We start from the raw sequence: 19909 nt of genomic DNA on the forward strand, positions 1-19909 counted from the left end.
CAACGAACTGAAGGCCGACCAGGTGGTTCGGCGGTACAACGTGACGGTGGGGGCCCGCTGGATGAATTTAGGTCAGTTCTACCGAGCAATACTATGCTGAAGGTGCACATGAACATTGCTAACCGATTGGGAGTAGATGGGGGTTTTTGGCGAGGGATACTTGTTTGCAATGGGGAGTCGCCATGTCCGACCCTGTACGCCGAGGAAGGTGATGTGGTGGAGTTGAATGTCCACAACGATCTGTTTTCCCAAGTGTCGATTCACTGGTCAGGCATGGACCACCGAAGGTAAGATGCGGGCGGCAATCCAACCGTCACACAAGAGCTGATGTTTATTTGCTCGATAGATTTGGATTCTGGAATGACGGCACGGGCGGCTTGAACCAGGTTCGTGATTAGCACCCCTTGATAAAAATTGATTGATCTGGCGTATTAACAGTATGATAGTACGGACTGTTTCAGCGGGGCAACTTCACATCCCGGTACGACACCACCGGCCGCTGGGGCCTGAACTGGTATGCAGACCACACGGGCGTGGGCATCATTGACGGTGCTCATGGGGTGGCCTACATTGCCCCGTCCCCTTCTCGCCCTAGGCCATACCACCACATAACCTCTTCTCCCACGGAACTGGCATTAATCCACGAGGCGGAGCGCAACATCCAACACATGCTGATCTGGAACTACTATCGGCGCGATGTCGGTTGGCGCATTCTCGAGCTCAAGGGCGAGGGCACCAACCTCAACTGCTACGACTCCATCCTGGTCAATTCTAAAGGGCGGCGACATTGCCGGCACCCCGACTATCCCACCTTGAACGGCCTGGAACTCGATGAGTCCGGGTGCGCCATCGAGGCTGGAAACAATGGCATACCATGCAGCCCGACCGATGCTGACTACGAGGTGCATTTATCTAAATCGTTTTCTTTTTTTTTCTTTCCAATTTGAATCTTGGTCTAACCCTTGCATAGGTGATTGAAACTCACGGCCGACCGTGGATCATGCTCAACGTCTTGAACATTGGCTTTGAGCACGCCGTCCGATTCAGCATCGACAACCACCAGATGTGGATTCTTGCCAACGACGGAGGATTCGTCGAGCCCCAGCTGGTCGACGTTATCTACATTAGCAACGGAGTCCGCTACACCATTCTGGTAAAACTGGACCAAGAGGGCGCCGACTACGCCATGCGTCTGGTGTCGACCAGCACGAAGCAGAATCTACAAGGGTTTTCTATCCTGAGATACCCAGTCTGTTCCGCCCCCTGCCCCTTATCCTATGACCCCTGAGTATGTGTACGCGAACTGACGAGACCCAGGCCTTGCGCTACCCTCTTCATGGAGCCCCCATGACCATCCCCCCCACCTCGTGGTGGACTAGCACCCTGCGTGTGCCCCGACGGCTCCATGCACGCTTCCTGCAATACCACCTCGGTAGATTCTCTCAGTCCATACCCCCCATCGGCCCCTCCAGCATCCAACAAGACGCTGCACTTTGAAATCGGATCAGTGCCGTCCAAGTACGAAAAACATATCACGGAGTGGTACCTCAACAAGAAGCCATACCAGCTGTACCGTGCCCAGATGTCACCCCACCTCTTCCGCAAGAACGTGACGGACGTGGAGGACCCCGTCGTCGGCGACCTACCCTGGGGCACCACCGTCGACATCATCGTGCAGAACACTTCCAATGATACGATGCCCCTCTACAAGCACGGCGATCCCATGTACCTACTAGGCGCGCAAGAGAACGCCACTTGGAAGTGGGACACGGTCGAGGACGCCCTCGAAGCCGGCGTCCGTCTCAACGTGAAGACGCCGGCCAAGCAGCTGGTCCACGACGTGCCACCGCTGGGCTGGGCGGTGCTCCGATGGCAAATCCTGGTGCGAGGGGCCACCATGATACACTCTAATAAGTTCAAGTACTACGGTGTAAGTTCATTCAATGCTGGTATACCCCATTACCTACAGGAGTGCCTAATCCTGACCACCTGGGTATCTAGATGGGCATGGCCGCGCCTTTGCTCGAAGGCATGGACTCGAGCATGCGCGACGAGGTGCCCGATCACGCCAAGATGCTCCCTCATGTCGAGTTTACGCCAACGAATGACGGAGTGTTTGGATAAAGGGGTATAAGACGTCAGAAAAGCTTGGTCTTTGGCATTACGAGTTGAATTTCCATCTGTTCTCTATTCTGTCGAAGAAGATAGCAATAAGAATGTACTTCTTATCCAAAACGCTTTCATTCAAAGTTGTCTTTCGATCTGACTTGAGCCATGTTCTGCTTCTCATTGCAATATGAACTTGGGAAATAACTGCCGCGATCGGCAAACCCACAACTATCAACATGTGATGGCCCGATGGGTCTAGAACCGTAGGATTGATCGGTTCCTCCCGCTCTCGCGTCCGCACCTCGGGATTTGCCGCCGTCCCATTAGTTTGCAATGGTAAAATCACGCCAGAGAAGTAGCTGAGACTAGGTTTCCACCGTCTAATTCCCAGGCGCGCGGATGATAGTCCGGGTATTGCCTGTTCTGGAAGTTATCTAGTCGAGGGACCGTGCCAAGCTTTTACCGGTCCGTCTCCATGTGTGGACGAACGAAAGGCTATTTCAGCATGGAGTCATGGACAAGGCAACGTCAGCACACTTTTGTCGATGTCCATAATCCCAACTCGGGTCCCGTAGCGAAACACATATCAGCGGGAAATCCCATCGATGATCCATCACGAACAGGGGCAAAGCAGCCTACGCCCATGGAAATAAAGAATATACCGTACTCGCTGTGCAGCTTCACATGCCACGCCTTCGTGCAGATCAAGGAGAAAAGCGAATCTCCGCGGACACTTAGTCATATTAAGCATACTACAACTTACCATATGAAAGCCGGGCGCCTTGAAATGCTTCAAGCCTAGGCCTTCTAGACCTTGAAAGAACGTGGGAACAACGTGTAAAGGTGCCGCGGACCACTCAGTCGGAATTCTCCGGCATGTTACGTCACACGCCACGTGGCAGCCCTGCCCGAATGGGACCAAACTTGTCTGACTCTAACGCACTCGATTACACTGACTGGGTAAGTTTAGCTCTCCTACCTTCAGCAAAGCCAGTTGCCAAGGGCATTTAAGCATTTACAGCGGGGACGATCGCCTCATGGGCCTGGGCCAGGTCCATCGACGATTGGGGTCCGTGGAGGGCGACGATAATGACTGTGGTTTGCATTCATTGCTGATACTACCTAGTGACTGAATGGTTGGAGACAAAATCAGGGGTAATTGCCCCTGTTCGGGTGGGGTTTCGCCGTAACCTCTTTGACACTTCCGCGATGCCGCGCTGGCCTGCCTGTAGATAGGAATTTGATCCGAGCTGGATACAGAAAAGCCAAATGAAATGCACGCGTCGTGAGTTTCCCTGTCTACAGCCGCGGCTCCGCGTAGTTCTCTGGGTCACAATCGAGGAACTCATTGACCCGTGCCGCGTAGGACTCCGCATACTGCCAAATCGACGCATGCCCCGCGCGCGGCCAGATAACGAGCTGGCAATTGGGCAGCGCGTGCAGCAGCTCGTAGCTGCGGGGCGTAGGCACCACGTAATCGTCGTCGCCCGTCATGACCAGGGTCGGCATGCCGAGCTCGTGCATGCGGTAAAACGAGTGCAGGTGCTTGTCCTTGGGGGCGCACCAGTGCTTGATGGCGCGCAGCTGGACCATGAAGCCCTCGACGCCCTGGAAGGTCGGGAGGCGGCCCTCGGACGCGTGCTCGTTGTACTCGCTCTCGCGCAGGCGCTGGAAGTAGGCGTCGGCCGCCGCTTCGCCCTGCGCGTCGTTGCGGAAGAAGACGAGGGTGTAGGCGTGCTGCCATTCGGCCTCGCTCGCGCTTTTCTGGAGGGTAAGGAACCGGTCCAGGTCCGGGTCGGTACGGGGCCAGAAGTGGTCGACAGGGGTAGGGCCCGAGGGGTCGGCGCCGATGAGGACCAGACGTCTCACTCGCTCCGGCTTCGCGAGGGTCGCCATCTGGGAGGCCATACTACCCATGGAGAACCCCAGGAGATCTATGAGGTCGAGGTCCAGGGCATCTAGGAACTCGTTGAGGTCATCGCCCATATCCGTTACTGTATACAGAAATTAGTTTTGCATTGGTGGTGAGGATGTAGCGGCAGGCTGAATTGACCTACTATCAGATGGAACTCGCTGTGTGTTGCCGCTGCTCTGCCCAACTGCAGGAGGGTCAAACATGATGACGGGACGTTTAAGCGCCAGGGGGCGCACGAAGACAGGGTCCCAATACCCCATAGAAGCCCGTACCTTCAACCATCTCATAGGTTAACATGAGAACAATACAATTATCAAGTCTCAGTAAATACTCACGTGCATATGCATCACCAGCGCTATGCCCTCCGCGGGTCCAAGTCTTCTGTAGGCGTACGTTATGCCATTCTTAGCCTCGATCTTCTGTACCGGGATGTAAGTGGGAATCATGGCGGCCGTGCTTGAACCTCCTTTCTCAGGATAAGTGATGTATTAGCGACTCGTTGTTCGTGTCCCGATAGAACATCAGTGTGGTCTCGGTTGTACTGCTTAGCATAAGCAATGCAGATAGAAAATTGACAATGTACGCCAAATGCCGTCCTTTCAGTTGAGGTGACTACCCGGCTCTCTCCACCCCAGGTAACCTTGGGGCCCCTAAATGGCGGGGTAAAGCAGGGCATCGGCTAACGGTCAAGAGCACTTGCAGCTCCTGAAGTCTAATTCAGGGGTAAAGCCTTAGGGGCTCCTGTAGGCCCTAGACCGCCTAAGGCTGCTGAATCACGTTTTCAACACCAAAGAATTAGTCCTTCAGAACGGTATAGGGTCATAGGATGCATATAAATATTGCCCAGGCAGTATACTGGGACTATAGACGTGTTAATGGATACTGTCAAGCATACTTCTGTAAAAGATCAGCGGTAAACAGTTGTATTTGTTCCAAATTTACATTAATTCTTGAAGCCATGGCCAATTTGATCCCATCGTTACTTGTCTTCGGGCCCCAAACCCGTCCTTCCCCGGACGATATTGCCGAGTTGCGCCAGGAATTGCTGCGCAACCCCCTACTCGCAAAAGTGTATTCAGGGGCTCTAGACCTGCCCAAATTCTTGAAGGACTTGGTACTTGTTGATTCCGCGTTGGACCACGCTCCGGCAGAGTCGTACATCCATGACTTCGTGGAGTGGTTAAGAGAGTACCGAGAGACCCCCTACTGTGCCCTGCAATGTCCCATAACACTCACTTTCCTGCTCAATTTCCTGATCCAGATCAACCAATACCTGCGTTTTCTGCGCTCCGTAGATAGAGAGGAGGTGCATGATGCACACTCACTGATGCTCGGAAGCCTGCAACAAGGTGGCGTTCATGGCTTTTGCGTTGGCTTTCTGTGCGCCATTACGGTATCACTGTCTAAATCCGAGGAAGAAATTGGCGACAACGCCGCTCGTGCACTTTGGTTGGCATTAGCTATTGGCGTGTGCGTGGATAAGGACGCGACCACTGAACCGACAACCTGCATCTCTGCTCGATGGAGACGTAATCAAGCCAACGCGCTGGATAAAGCGTTGGCAGTTCTCAAGGCCTATCCAGAGGTAAAAAGAGCCCTTGTATTTGATCACTTCCCTTGTTATTGTACTGACCGAGTATGCAGGCCTATATTGCAGGCATCACGGATGAAACCTCGATGACCATCACTATCCCGGACGCGCACCTCGCGGGTTTAGTGCCTGCGCTTGAAGTCCACGGGTTCTCCGTCCGGGAGATACCAGTCGACGGTCGATTTCACAGCACTGTTTACACTTCCGTGACTGAGCGACTTGTCGGCTTCTTTGCAACGTCGCCTGATTTACGCCTTCCAGGTGCTGAACAGCTGCAGGTCCCTGTACGCTCAGCCACAGATAGCAAAGTGATCTGTCGAGGCGACTTGGTCAGACACGTGTTGGAGAACACGTTACTCAAGCAAGTGAATTGGTACCAGACCATCACGCTGGCAATGGCGGATGTCCCACCAACCCGTAAATGCATCGCGCTTGCAGGCTTGTCCAACCACTTCCCACTGTCTTTGGTGAAGAACCCGGACATACAGCTTCATTTCATACGGGATCTGGGGGAGGCTGGTACCGAGATCAACGACAATCTCAGCAGCACTACCGGTCCCGAGCCCACGCCCGAAAGCACCAACGGCGGCAACGGCACTGAGGGATCCTGGGTCTTTGCTTCCGACGAAGACTTGAGCGGGGACGAGTCCCCAAACGACGCTCTGCCGCCTGACTTTCCACCTCATTCGGTCGCGGTCGTGGGCATGGCTGGGAGGTTCCCTGGTGCCAGTTCCGTCGAAGAGCTCTGGACTCTCCTCTCGACCGGGAAGTCATCCATACAGAGGGCCCCCGATAGGATCGGGTTGGACTACCTCACCGGGGATTACTCTCAGAAGAAGTGGTGGGGTAACTTCATCGACGACCCCGACACCTTCGACCACAAGCTCTTCAAGAAGTCGCCCCGGGAAGCCCTGGCCTGCGACCCTCAACAGAGAAAGCTTCTCGAGGTGGTGTATGAAGCGCTTGAGTCATCAGGCTACTTCGGCGCTCAAACGTGTCAACCTTCCGAGTACACTGACTACGGTTGCTACATTGGAGCCACCCAGAACAACTACGTCAACAACGTCAGCACACAGCCCCCGTCGGCCTATGCTACCATCGGAACAGGGAGGTCCTTTATCTCGGGCGCTGTGAGCCACTACTTTGGCTTTACAGGCCCCGCTTTGACGGTCGATACTGCATGCTCATCCTCGCTCGTCGCCATCCACACCGCCTGCCAAGCCGTCCTGGCCGGTGACTGCTCCGCCGCCATCGCGGGAGGCACCAACATCATCACGAGTCCCCACGACTACCGCGACCTCCAAGCCGCCGGGTTCCTCAGCGCGACCGGTCAATGCAAGCCCTTCGACGCGGGCGCCGACGGCTACTGCCGCGGCGAGGCGGTGGCGGTCGTCGTGCTCAAGTCGCTGTCCACGGCCATACAGGACCGCGACAACATCCTTGGCGTCATCACCGGCTCGGCCGTCAACCAGAACGCCAACGAGGCCCACATCACCGTGCCCCACTCCGGGTTGCAGACCAAGTTGTACCGCAAAGTCATGACCATGGCCCAGGTCGCGCCGGGGGACGTGACGTTCGTGGAGGCCCACGGGACTGGCACCACGGTGGGGGATCCCATCGAGGTCCGCAGCCTGCGCGACGCGTTTGGCGGGGCTTCGCGGAGGGACTCGACGCTGTACTTCTCGTCGATTAAGGGGAACATGGGCCATGCCGAGTCGGCGGCAGGAGTCGCGGGGTTGATCAAGGTGCTTCTCATGTTGAAGCATGGGCAGATTCCCCCGCAGGCTAGCCACCAATCTCTAAACCCAACTATCCCAGCATTGGAGCCAGACCGGATGGCGATTCCGCGCATACTTACTTCATGGCGTCCACTAAGGCAGGTGGCTTGCGTCAATAGCTATGGTGCTGCAGGCAGCAACTCTGCGGCGATGGCTTGCGGACCGCCAAAGACGGGTCTTAGTGACTCCGCACAAGCTGCCGGTGTCGAACTGCCTTCGAAACTGCCCTTGATTATATCTGCGGCAACCAAAACCAGCCTTGCACAGTATTGCCAGAAGTTACTAGATTGTCTGCAGGAAGGGGCGGGCGCCTGAGCCACCCGACACCCAAATCGCGGACGTGCTTTTCCACTTGGCCAACAGAGTAAACCGGTCACTTGAGCACAGCCTCTTGGCATCCGTGTCCGACATGAGTGACCTGAAGATGAAGCTCTCTGTTGCCACCCAAGAGGAATGCCCTGCCTTCATGTCCGCACCCGCACCCAAGCCCCTCGTGCTAGTCTTCGGCGGCCAAGAGAGTCAATTCGTCGGGCTTTCAAAGGCCGTACACGCCGGTTCGGACATCCTCCGGCACCATCTTGACCACTGCCAGGAACTGCTCGTCCAACTTGGCCTCGACGGTATATATCCCGCCATTTTTAGGCAGATCCCAATCGCCGACATCGTTTCGTTGCACGCCGCCCTTTTCTCCGTCCAATACGCCTCGGCAAAGGCATGGATGGACTGCGGCTTGAGCGTGAGTGCAGTCGTAGGACACAGCTTCGGTCAGCTGACTGCCCTCTGCATCTCCGGTGTGCTATCGCTGCCGGACGCGATATGGCTCGTGGCTGGCAGGGCGGCGTTGATCAAGACGCACTGGGGCGCCGAATCTGGATCCATGCTGTCCACCCAAGCTGAGCGGCAGAAAGTTGAAGACATTCTAAGGATACTTGATCGTGCACAAGGTCAAACGGGCTACGCCGAGATTGCCTGTTTCAATGGCCCGAAAAGTCATGTCATCGTCGGTTCCTCCAAGTCGATCGATTGGCTGGAAACACTCATCGCGGAGGAGGGCCCGCGGGATGGCGTGCGTGCTAAGCGGCTCGCAGTTACCCACGGGTTTCATTCCGTCTTCACGGAATCGCTACTGCCTCAACTAGAGGATCTTGCCAGCGAGCTGGAATGGAAGAGTCCCACCATCCCTCTTGAGCTCTGCGAAGAGACTCCTAGCAGCCACGAGCTTGACCATCATCATGTAACAAGACACACGCGCGATCCAGTCTGCTTCCAGTCAGCGATCGAGAGACTCGCAGACAAGTACCCACAGTGTGTCTGGCTCGAAGCAGGACGAGGCTCGTCAGTCACGCACCTTGTAAGAGGGTGTCTAAAATCGCCGGAGCGCCACTCGTTCTTCTCTCCGCAGCTGGCAGCCGACAATGCCTTGGACTCACTAGTGGACATCACCGTCAAGCTATGGAGAGAAGGGCAGAAGGTCCAGTATTGGCAGTTCCACCCATGTCAGCGGTCACAATATCGGGATGTCAGCCTGCCCCCTTACCAATTCCAGAAGACGCGACATTGGCTTCCATACGTGGTGCCCAAGGTGCATGACAACACTGCTGAAATCGAGCAGCCCCACAAGCCGACGTGCCACGAGCTGTTATCACTTGTCAAAGGCGACAAGCTCGGGGAGGCGGTCTTCCGGATCTCGCCCAAGAGCGATCGCTTCAGGAACCTGGTTGAAAGTCACGTCATGGCCGAACGCGCCGCCATGCCCGCTTCGCTCTACGTAGAAGTGGTTGCCCGGGCTGCACTGTTCCTCCAGGAAGACCTGCCAGCAAGCACTTGGGTGCCGACAGTTGAATACCTCGAGATGAAGTCTCCAATTGGGCTCGATCCAGAGTCTGAGATCACCCTGAAAATGCAACACCTTGAGGATCCGTCCCAGTCGTGGAGTTTCACGATACTACTTGCCACCCCTGGATCCATTAAACCTCAAGAAACGACAACTGGCGTGGTACATCTGAGCAAGCGCACAGATCCCCACACAGCCCAGAGCTTCAAGCGATTCGAGACCCTGATTGGCCCTGCGCGATGGGAGCGCATCTTGCAGCACCCAGACGCCGAGAGGATGCAGGGGAAGCACATCTATCGCGCCTTCAGCCAGATCGTGCAGTACTCCGACCTCTTCAAAGGAATCAAAACCATCTCCTGCCTCGGCCGCGAAGCTGCCGGCGAGGTCCGCATCCCGCCTGACGCCGACGACGCTGCACCAGACCAGCGTCTCGCCAACACGCCCATGGTCGACAGCTTCATGCAGTTCGCCGGGTTTCTCAGCAACTACTTCAACGACGCCTCATCCCCGGGGAACCTGTTCGTGTGCCATCGTATTGAGCGCCTCGAGTTCGGGCCGGGTTCTCGGCCGACGCCGGGCGGTGGTTCGTCTTTGCTAGTATGTCGGACAGTTCCGAGGAGGGCACTTCGGTCGACGTGTACGTGTTTGAGGCTGAGAGCAGGAGACTCGTGCTCACGGCGCTCAGGTTGGACTTCTCGAGGATTGCGTGCTCTACGCTTACGCGGATCCTGGATGGCACCGGATCTGTTGACAGACCCAAGGCCAAGACAGCGCTCGAAGAGACCAGAGCCACAGACGAGGCGGCAAGGGGCGAGCCTGTTTCAACCCCCAACGATTCCTCAATTCGTAACAAGCCAAAAGGAGTGCCTAGCACCAAGCGACCTGAGATCTTCCAGATCATCGCCAACATAGCCGATGTCGAGATTGAGGAGATATCAGGAGACGGAACTCTCCCTGACATTGGCATCGACTCTCTGGGCGTCACGGAGATGATCAGCGACATCAGCTCCATCTTGCATGTCGATCTTGACCTGTCTACAATGCTCTTCTTGTCTGACATAGACGCCCTGGTCGCTCATATAGACGAGCGATTGGGCCTGCATGACGTGCCAAGTGCAGATGATTCCCCAGTTTGCAATGACATCGCCAAGCCTCAATTTGACTCTGGCGAATCGGCTAGGGCACCGCTGCCACCCGCTCTTGAGAAACCGAACGAAGGTCTGCCGCGAATAGACGAAGTCGATATGGGATTCGGAAGCTTAACGGGCCCAGTGATCCATTCTGCATATGAGGCTTTCAACGCGGTGCGACTGACCTACGACGAGCTTGGTACCGCGGTCGGAGCACTAAACTACTGGAGTGACATCTACCGAGATGACGCAAGCCTGATGATTTCATACATCACCGAGGCGTTCTCCGATCTTGGCTGCGATTTCAGGTACCTGACGCCTGGCACGGCCATACCACCCCTGAAGAAGGTTCTGCCCCGGCACCAACAGCTCATACGTCAATTGCAACTCTTTCTTGTAGAAGAAGGGGTCTATGTTTCGTCTCCCGGGTCCCCTACCGGATTTACCAGAGGGCATACCCTCATCGACGACACGCCTGGCGAGATTGTCTACCATCTGATCAAATCCAAGCATCCCCAAAACGCCACCGTTCGCAACCTGATCCGCGCGGTCGGCTCGCAGCTCGCCGAGTGCCTCGTGGGCCAGGCAGACGGTCTCCAGATCTTGTTCGGCAACAAGACGAACAAGAAGACACTTGAGGACCTGTACGAGACCTGGCCCATGCTGGTCGCCGCCACCAAGCTCTTGGGCAACTTTCTGTACCGGGCCTTCACCGTCAACGGGACCAAGCCTGCCGCTAGCGGTGGTCAAAACACCTTCCGCATTCTGGAGATAGGCGCCGGCACCGGCGGCACCACGCGCTACATCGTCGACTTCCTGAAGAAGCAAGGTATCCAGTTCGAGTACCACTTCACCGACCTGTCGGGCTCGCTCGTCCAAAAGGCCAAGCGGTCCTTCAAGACCCTCGTCCCCGACGGCGCCATGACCTTCGGGGTGCTCGACATCGAGCAGGCGCCGCCCGCCGAGTTCCTCGAGAGGTTCCACGTCGTCATCTCCACCAACTGCATCCACGCCACTCGGGACCTCGCCCGGAGCCTGACCAATGTGCGCAAGATGGTCCGCCCCGACGGCGCGGTGGCGCTGATCGAGATGACCCGGACCATGTACATTTTCGACATCATTGTCGGGCTCTTGGAGGGGTGGTGGCTGTTTGAGGACGGTAGGTCGCATGCTCTCGCGGACGAGGCGCGGTGGACCAAGGCTATGCTCGACGCGGGCTTTCAGGAGGTTCTCTTCTCCGATGGCGAGTCGGCCGAGGCCAGGACCGTGCGCGTTATAGGGGGGTTTCCCCAGAGCGCACCGTCACCACGGGACGAGCCAGTGACAGCCAAGCGCGCCGCCAAAACGCCCGGTTTCGCTGTGCAAGAGGTGGTCTACAAGACCGTCGGTGGCCAGGATATCTATGCCGATATATACTGTCCTGATGATGCCGACCCGGCGAGGAAGATGCCAATTGGTAGGTCGACGACGCCCAAGCCTTCTGGAAAGCCTGCCCATCGTACTTATTGACTCTCCCTGCCACCAGCCCTCATGATCCACGGCGGCAGCCACATCCTCTTCTCCCGCAAAGACATTCGGCCTCCGCAGACCCGAATCATGCTCGAGATGGGGCTGCTCCCCGTCAGTCTGGACCACCGGCTCTGTCCCGAGGTGGCCTTGGCCGACGGGCCCATGGTCGACGTCTGCGATGCCCTCGAGTGGGCTCGGACGGAGCTACCTAACCTCCCGTTGAAGAATCCCAGCATCCGGCCCGATCCCGACCGGGTTGTGGTGGTTGGCTGGTCGTCTGGAGGACAGCTGGCCTTGTCCACGGGATGGACGGCGCCCGAGAGGGGGCTCCAGCCGCCCGACGCTATCTTGGCGTTCTACAGTCCGACCGACTATGAAGACGAATGTAAGTGGTCGCTTATGAACTACAAACGGCCCAGGTGTCACAGACTGACGCTAGGACTCATAGGGTGGCAGTCCCCGATTCAGCCCATTGGGGCCAAGGACTGGGGACCGGAGTACGACGTGTTGGAAGCTGTTCAGGATGAACCGGTACGTAGTCATGATTTATGTACAGATGGGACCAACTATTATATATCGACATCTTCTGATCTTTTCTTCCCCAGATAACCAACTACAGCGTCGTCAGCGCCTGGGCCCCGCTGTCCGACCCACGGATCCGCACCGACCCCCGCTGCCGCATCGTCCTCCACATCAACTGGAAAGCCCAGACCCTACCCGTCATCATGCGCGGCCTCCCCAGCCGCGCCCGGGCCAACAGAGGAGAGCGCGTAGCCGGTCTCGAGGGCGAGGAAGCGGTGGACTGGAACGCGCTGCCGCAGCCGTCGGTCGAGGAGATCCGGCGCTGCAGCCCGCTGGCCCAGGTCCGCGCCGGGAACTACGCGACGCCGACCTTCATGATCCACGGCACCGCGGACGACCTGATCCCCTACACGCAGTCGATGCGCACCGTCGAGGCGATGCGGGGGCGCGGGGTCGAGGCGCGGCTGGTGGTGGTGCCGGATGCGCCGCATGTTTGCGATATGAGCAATGACCCCGGGTCGGCGGGGTGGAAGGCGGTGTTGGAGGCCTATAAGTGGCTGGAGACGTACGTCAGATAAGGGTGTATTTGTTATTTTGTTTCCTGAGTATATGGTGCCGCGCAATGCCTTTACCTGACTAAACTATCGACAATCACTTGGACAGATAGAGAGACATTGTCTCTCGTAAGCAGTACAGCATCCTAGCTCCGTGTCTAATTTTCTCCGTGACAAGCACCTCATTGTTCAAATCCAGTCAATTGGATATCAAAATTGTAACGTTGGCAGGCGAATCAGGTCGACGTCTTCGTGTGAGGTGAAAAAAGGGGAAGGATCAGCGCTGTAGATAAGCCTGTCATCTGCATAGCGCGTAAGCGGCGTGGTGTCTCTCATGCTCGGTGCCGTTGACCGGCTTTTCTAGAAGCTGTCAGAGTCGCAATCTGTGGATGTGGCTTTCCTTGTGCGTGGCTCTTGTCGTACGCCGGGCCGCACGGGTCAGCCGGGTGGGATGCATATCAGCTAGCAACCCTGGCTAGAATCCTACATAAAACGCAACCCACCCACGCCAAGATGGAGCACGCCCACGTCACTTTCGATTCTCACACTTTCTGGGTGGGATCAACATGTTTCAGAACATTGTCACACGTGGATGCTCGTAATATGAAAAGTGTTGGTTAAGGTGACAAATCAATGAGTTGGCGAGACCAAACAAAGACATGTGTGTACTCTACTATTTCGGAGTTGTGTTTACGAATGACCTGATTGGTACAACAGAACCAATACAAGACAACTTTGCACTGAATAGCGAGTTCCACATAGTCTAGTGAAAGATGCCCTGTAGTGGGTTGCTTCATGCATACATAGGTAGTCATCATTCCTGTGTTACGCTCGGTATGATGACTGCCAATCCCAGCGACGGTTTTTGACACGCAACCTCTTCTTGGTTACTTTCTCTTGGGACGACATGGAGGTCTCACTTGACAAGGTAGAAAGAACCGCGAATGACGGTGCCGAGACGCTCTCTATCCTGTTACGGCTTGGTAGTATAGGGGTGGGGGTGGATGAGGGTTGTATTGGCAGGAGAAACATTCCAGCCATGACTTGGACTCTTGATGAGCAGGTTGACGTAGCGGCGAGATAGAACTCTATAAAAGATGTCAAAATGCCCGCTCGGAATTGGGAAGAGACTCACTAACCACTCAGCCCCCATCGCAGCCCCCTAACCGCATAAGACCCATTCCCGCAACTGTTGATCCATCCACGCACAATGGAGACCGAGCTGGAGGCCATCCTCAGCACTGTGGTGCAGAAGACTACGTCCCTTACTGCTCGACTGAAGGCCGAAAATATGATCCAGCCCACATTCGACGCCTCCGGATATGGAGCGTACAAGGGCGAGAGCACTTTGCTCCGTCAGACACGCTACGAGCTGACCGAAGCCGCCAGGGACCTCCTGAGACTGGCCCAAGGCCCGGAAGATGAAATATTGCAGATGGCCCTATGTGTACGTGTACTTGAAAACTAACATCCGGTCTAGGTAGGCAAGCTTCATGTAACTAACGTTTATGTGACCCTTTATGTAGTCCGCAGACACGTCAAACCTGGCCACAGTTTTGCGCTTCGATATCGCCACCAGCATTCCTATCGAGGGCCCTATTGAGGCCGAGGTCCTGGCTGACAAAGTTGGTCTGCCGCTGACTGTCCTTTTGCGCATTGTCCGCTACGCCATCGGCAACGGCCTCTTCATCGAACCCGCGCCCGAGGTCTTCGCCCACAGCGCCGCCTCAGCCTATCTGGCCCAAAGTCAAGATCTTAGCGCCGTTGGCCGTATGACTACCGGCTGGGGCGCCAAGAACATGCTATGCATCCCCAAGTGGCTCAAGCAGCAACAGCAGCAAGGCGACGCGGGCCCACAGGCGCCTTTCAATGTGGCATTCCCGGAGTACGAGAACGTCTTTGAGCAGATGGACAAGGATCCAGAGGTCGCCAAGGACTATCATGCTTACATGACGGGTCGGGCGGGTCTTTACCGCTATTCCCACGCTAACCTGGCCGGGGCCTGGGATTGGTCAACAGTGGGCGCCAAGACTATTGTTGATGTAAGTGTTTGAAGCCCAGGAGCCTAGATCTCAAACTATCTGTGTGTTTTTCACGTCACTAATCTTGTATATTCGAACAAAAACAGGTCGGTGGCTCGGCCGGACACTCTTGTCTGGCTCTAGCAGATGCCTGCCTGGAAGCCAAGTTCATCGTCCAGGATGTGAACACCGTCGCTTTGGAACAGGGGCGACAAGCGATGCAGTCATTGCCGCCTACGGTTACCGAAAGAGTGACATTCGAACAGTACGACTTTTTCACGCCCCAGAAGACCGTTGGCGACATCTACATCTTCCGCCACATCCTCCACGACTGGAGCGACGAGAACTCGGTCCAGATCGTCAAGAGCCTAGTACCCGCTCTCAGAAGCGGAGCAACCGTGCTTGTATGCGAGGGGATCATGCCCGAGCCCCCGGCGAAGAAGGCAAACACGTGGGATCGGAAGCAGTTCCTGTTTGAGGATATGGCCATGATGTGTTCTCACAATGCACGCGAGCGGACGGTCGAGCATTTCGTCAGGCTGTTCAAGGAGGCCGACTGTAGATTCGAGTACATGCGCACGACCGGAGGCCAGAATGGGGCGTTTCTTTCGGTTGTTGAGTTCAGGTTCAATGTTGATTAGATGTAGAGTATAGAGCTTCAACATGTTCGGCTGTTAACTACATATTGACTACAAACTGAGCACTCCCTTGGCATTGAAAGCCACCCAATGGGGTGGGGTTCCATATGCACCAACTCCCATTGGTGGGCTTCCACTGCCTGATCCCGTGACAAGTGCGGCTGACCCCAAGCCCGGTTTCCAACCTCACTGTTCCATCTTACCCCTCTTCCTCACCGACAAACCCATCGATGGCCAGAACTCCAGGATGCGCCTGATAAATGTTGAGACCTACGGTTTTACCGAGTTCTGGGGTGGCCGGATCCCCAGATATGCAATACTCACGCATACGTGGGGTGACGGGGAGGTGACCCACCAAGAGTGGCTGAACTGGCTAGCTACAGGAAGCTCCGAAGTAGAAGCCAAGCAGGGTTTCCAGAAAATCATGGGTGCCTGTATACAAGCCAAAAAGGACCGCCTAGACTGGTTATGGGTCGACACCAATTGCATTGACAAGACCAGCTCGGCCGAGCTCAGCGAGGCCATCAACTCCATGTACGCATGGTATCGGGGCTCATCGCTATGCTACTGCTACATGGCGGATGTCCCAACGACGTCGACCAACGATGACACCCTCCTCAAGTCGTTTAAAGAAAGCCGATGGCATACTCGTGGCTGGACCCTGCAAGAGTTACTGGCAGCACGTCGTACAGTCTTTTATTCACAATCGTGGACTTTCATTGGCACCAGGGACACCCTCTCGTCCTCAATATCTGCCGTGACAGGTATCGAAGAGTCATACCTTGTGGAGGGGACGGGACAAGACCGAGTCCGACTCGCAGATGTCTCGATGAAAATGTCGTGGATCGCCAGGAGGAATACAACTCGTGTCGAGGATATTGCATATTGCATGCTGGGGATCTTCGAGATCAACATGCCTCTACTCTACGGCGAAGGGATAAAAGCCTTCACCAGGCTACAGCAGGAGATATTACAGTCTAGCAACGACCACACCATATTCTGCTGGGCCTGGGATGAAACAGTACCCGCGGGGTGGGCTAGCATATTGGCCCCTTCTCCGCGAGTATTCAAGGACTCGGCCAAATATCGCAGCTTTCGATACTCGGCCTTCCATCACTATTCGTCGAGCACCACACCATGCTCCATGACCAACATGGGGCTCTCTATCACCTTGCCACTTATATACACGCATGGTGGTGCGTATGCCATCTTGGACGCTTTCTTGGATGCCGATCCGGGCCACAAGAAATATTTGTGCATCTGCTTGCAATCCTCCCACCTTTCATCTGCGGTCTTTTCGCGATCTATATCTGTGCGGAAGCCACTGGAGATTGATACAGAAAGTCTCGGAGACTTGAGACGCTACAATATCATGGTTCCATATAAGGCAGGGTATACCAGGGATGCTCATTCTAGTGAGGGGAAAATAGGTCTTATCTTGGTCCTGAAAGAGACAGCCACCCAGTTTTTCAGTGCGCAACCAGAGCCGTCAAATACCTCATGCTTCCATTCGAACCAGCCGCTGGTCACGAACTTGAAGCAGTACTATACATCTCCTATCTTCCTTTTCGACTCTAGGAATGGACTTCTTACCCTTTCACCACCACAGCATTGCGGTTCCATCGACCCTCTTCATACTGCGTTGATGTATATCGAGACAAAATCGGAAGGGCAACATGGCCAATCTGAGGCATACTACCTATTCTTTGGAGCAATGATGAGAGAAGAATCGGTCACTTGGTATTGCGATATGACCACGAGGAGTCAATTGACCAAACAAAAGCTGACTCAACTGATGATGTCGCAAGCGGACTTGGAGGAGCACTTTCGGAAGAAGGCCATGGCGGAACTTGGTTCAATGAGACAGCGCACGCACGCTACCTCGGAAGATTTGCAGATTGACATCGGCAGTAGCGTGTACCTATCTCCCGAAATGGTGACCAGGACGGCCATTCTTTCAGGCCCCTCTCCTGGGAGCCGTACTCGACGTCGCCGACACGGGGCAGTTTGGAAGTTCCTATCGAGCTTCCGCTTGCCGGTTGGGTCGTCTCCAACATCCGCCGCAATTGGGGGAAATGAGAGTAAATGAGTTTGAGCCATTCTAACGGCTGTTCCTCGTTCTTCTTGCGTGGCAAATAACGTGATTTGATCGCAAACTGTAACCCAAGTAAACTTCATATCATGGCCACCTGCCTATCACGAGAGGGGTGTTTAGATGGCAACTAAATTGAAGACAAGATTTCTGGTCGCGCCATACTGACAGCAGCCCGCCGCACTGTCACCAGCCCCCAAACGCTGGTGTTGCTGGGGGCGCCAAACCTAACCAGCGTAATCCAGCCACCTTGAGAGGTAAACCCATTCGAAAGCTTCTTATAATTTGGTTGGGGGCAACTAGCATCCCTTATATAGCGGCCCAGAGACAATTCTTCATGCACGGTACTTTTAGACATGCAACGTACTTTCAGACATGATGTTGAAAAGTACCGTACATATTTCAGTATGCAGTGTCCTTTTGGACGGTGGGTTGCAGAAAGGTACCCTGCATCCAAGTCGGAGCATCTGACCGTGGCCGACCAATCATCGCCGCCGCCCAAACCTCCGGGGAGGGCCCATTCGGCGAGACTCATTTTCGTATGCGCCGAAGGGGACTTTTCGTCAAGCGTGCAGGGGCTAGCGTCCGGGCCGCACCTTCCAGAAACTAGAGCAAGCCAAGGAAGATGGCCGGACATGTTCCTCCGTGAAATTGATTGATCAGAATCAGGCTTCTTAAATTTTCTTGGCTGAATTGCGAGCCGCTTGGCGACAACAACACAAATACTACGTCAAACATCAGCCTCAAAAACCTAAGTGAAGCCACATACCTACTCATTCCGACCTTCACCGTCTCGCATGTTGAAGTGGGGCTGGCAGAGCGTTCTTGTATGACTTGCTAAGTTGCTTTGTTGGCAGGGGGCGGGTCTTGGGTCGTGTCGATCAGGCAGTGCACGATGGTGACGTTGTTCTTGCGGGCTGCGTCCAGGAGGGTCTTGGTCGAGTTTATAAACTTCTCTTTCTGGGCTGGGTCTTGAATCATGTTGACCAGCACGTTCTGGCAGTCCAACAGGAGGAGAGCCGTCTCCGAGGGTGGGTAGGCGGAGGGCTTGTAGGCATTGGTAGCACTCATTGTGGTAGTGGGTGTTGAGGAGTGTTGGTGATGAATGGGGTCATGTACCAGTAATGGTGTTCAAGAAGGAATGATGAGTAGAGTTCGGCGGGATATGGTACCGAAGGCATACAATTATATGCCCATGTGTGTTACCCATTTAATGGTTCAACATTACTACAACCAACCAGCCAATCAGACCACACTTTGACATGCCAACGTGACACCCCTTGCGTCTAAAAGGTTGGCACGCCTTGGCATAATGCAACTGCGTTTGTATTCTATATATCCGTGTTGGTTATTTAAGCGTTATTGTTAATTTCTATATCGTGATTCTATATAGGTTTAAATTATAAGAGATTATTATATTAGTTTATTTTTAATATAAGGATATATCGGTAAATATATAATAATGAATTAAATTAAAAGGTAATAACTTTTAAAATCTACTTTATAATTTATTAATAATAAGTTATAAATTTCGTAACTTATCGCGTTTATTTTTATAATATATAGTTAATATTTTCCTACTCGTTTTTTATATATTTTATCTTTTCTTTAACTAAAAGGTTTTAATAAAATATTTTATTTTATAAATATAGCTTTAGCTTACCGTTATACCGTCGTGCATGGCCTCGCTAGTACCTTTATTTTTTGCCTAAAAAAACGCACCTATAGTATGGATGGCAAAGCGTGAAGGAGGCCGACTGAGCCGTACGTTAATAACCCTTCGAGCGACCTGGTTTAAAATCCTAATGCGGAGCGCTGGCCGTACGCTACCCACGCAAATCAACGTCAGCCTGCGCCAACGAACACGTTCCTACCAACGGTGCGAAGCATGGGATATAAGGCTGGATACAATAATTACCGTCAAGACCCGGCTGCGACGTTTCGCTCCCCTTACCACACAACCCAATGCCATACCCGTTCGAATATCGGCAAACAACCTATAACTCCTCTCTGATGTACGGCGTCCCGCAAATGAGCGTGCCGAGCACTCCCTCTTCAACTTGCTGAAACTCCTGCAAACTCACCTAGACTTTGCTATTAAATAGATCAACTCTTACCCCCGTGAACAACTGCGCGCCCGAGGCCAACGACCTGGCCGACCGGCTGAAGGATGGCAAGCGCAAGGTCAACCACGAGGTTTTGGAGGGGATGCCGCA

General features: G+C 54.6%; 6 protein-coding genes across 6 annotated transcripts; 4 read left to right on the plus strand and 2 right to left on the minus strand.

Moving 5' to 3' along the window:
- Window positions 1-169: 169 nt before the first annotated feature.
- PG985_004485 (uncharacterized protein) lies at window positions 170-2124 on the plus strand (the record flags this gene model as incomplete). The annotated part of the gene is made up of 8 exons (XM_066824254.1): window positions 170-194; window positions 254-287; window positions 347-386; window positions 447-902; window positions 971-1249; window positions 1318-1387; window positions 1437-1930; window positions 2002-2124. 8 exons carry the CDS (start codon window positions 170-172, stop codon window positions 2122-2124), a joined length of 1521 nt encoding a protein of 506 aa, XP_066687414.1.
- A 1284-nt stretch (window positions 2125-3408) lies between these two features.
- On the minus strand, window positions 3409-4470 carry PG985_004486 (uncharacterized protein; the record flags this gene model as incomplete). Its single annotated transcript, XM_066824255.1, has 3 exons — window positions 3409-4103; window positions 4167-4296; window positions 4360-4470. The coding sequence occupies 3 exons, from the start codon at window positions 4468-4470 to the stop codon at window positions 3409-3411; spliced, it is 936 nt and encodes a 311-aa protein (XP_066687415.1).
- Window positions 4471-4982: 512 nt separating this feature from the next.
- On the plus strand, window positions 4983-12966 carry PG985_004487 (polyketide synthase; the record flags this gene model as incomplete). Its single annotated transcript, XM_066824256.1, has 7 exons — window positions 4983-5609; window positions 5669-7671; window positions 7757-9745; window positions 9838-11813; window positions 11883-12251; window positions 12315-12397; window positions 12472-12966. The coding sequence occupies 7 exons, from the start codon at window positions 4983-4985 to the stop codon at window positions 12964-12966; spliced, it is 7542 nt and encodes a 2513-aa protein (XP_066687416.1).
- A 1186-nt stretch (window positions 12967-14152) lies between these two features.
- On the plus strand, window positions 14153-15604 carry PG985_004488 (S-adenosyl-L-methionine-dependent methyltransferase; the record flags this gene model as incomplete). Its single annotated transcript, XM_066824257.1, has 3 exons — window positions 14153-14389; window positions 14469-14984; window positions 15071-15604. 3 exons carry the CDS (start codon window positions 14153-14155, stop codon window positions 15602-15604), a joined length of 1287 nt encoding a protein of 428 aa, XP_066687417.1.
- Window positions 15605-16754: 1150 nt separating this feature from the next.
- On the plus strand, window positions 16755-17690 carry PG985_004489 (uncharacterized protein; the record flags this gene model as incomplete). The annotated part of the gene is made up of 1 exon (XM_066824258.1): window positions 16755-17690. The coding sequence occupies one exon, from the start codon at window positions 16755-16757 to the stop codon at window positions 17688-17690; it is 936 nt and encodes a 311-aa protein (XP_066687418.1).
- An 840-nt stretch (window positions 17691-18530) lies between these two features.
- Window positions 18531-18764, minus strand: PG985_004490 (uncharacterized protein; the record flags this gene model as incomplete). Its single annotated transcript, XM_066824259.1, has 1 exon — window positions 18531-18764. The coding sequence occupies one exon, from the start codon at window positions 18762-18764 to the stop codon at window positions 18531-18533; it is 234 nt and encodes a 77-aa protein (XP_066687419.1).
- Between the last annotated feature and the right edge of the window lie 1145 nt (window positions 18765-19909).

The sequence above is a fragment of the Apiospora marii genome (genome assembly GCF_038362585.1).
Source record: "Apiospora marii strain CBS 49790 chromosome Unknown utg000003l_segment0_segment0, whole genome shotgun sequence".
Classification (NCBI taxonomy): Eukaryota; Fungi; Ascomycota; class Sordariomycetes; order Amphisphaeriales; family Apiosporaceae; genus Apiospora; species Apiospora marii.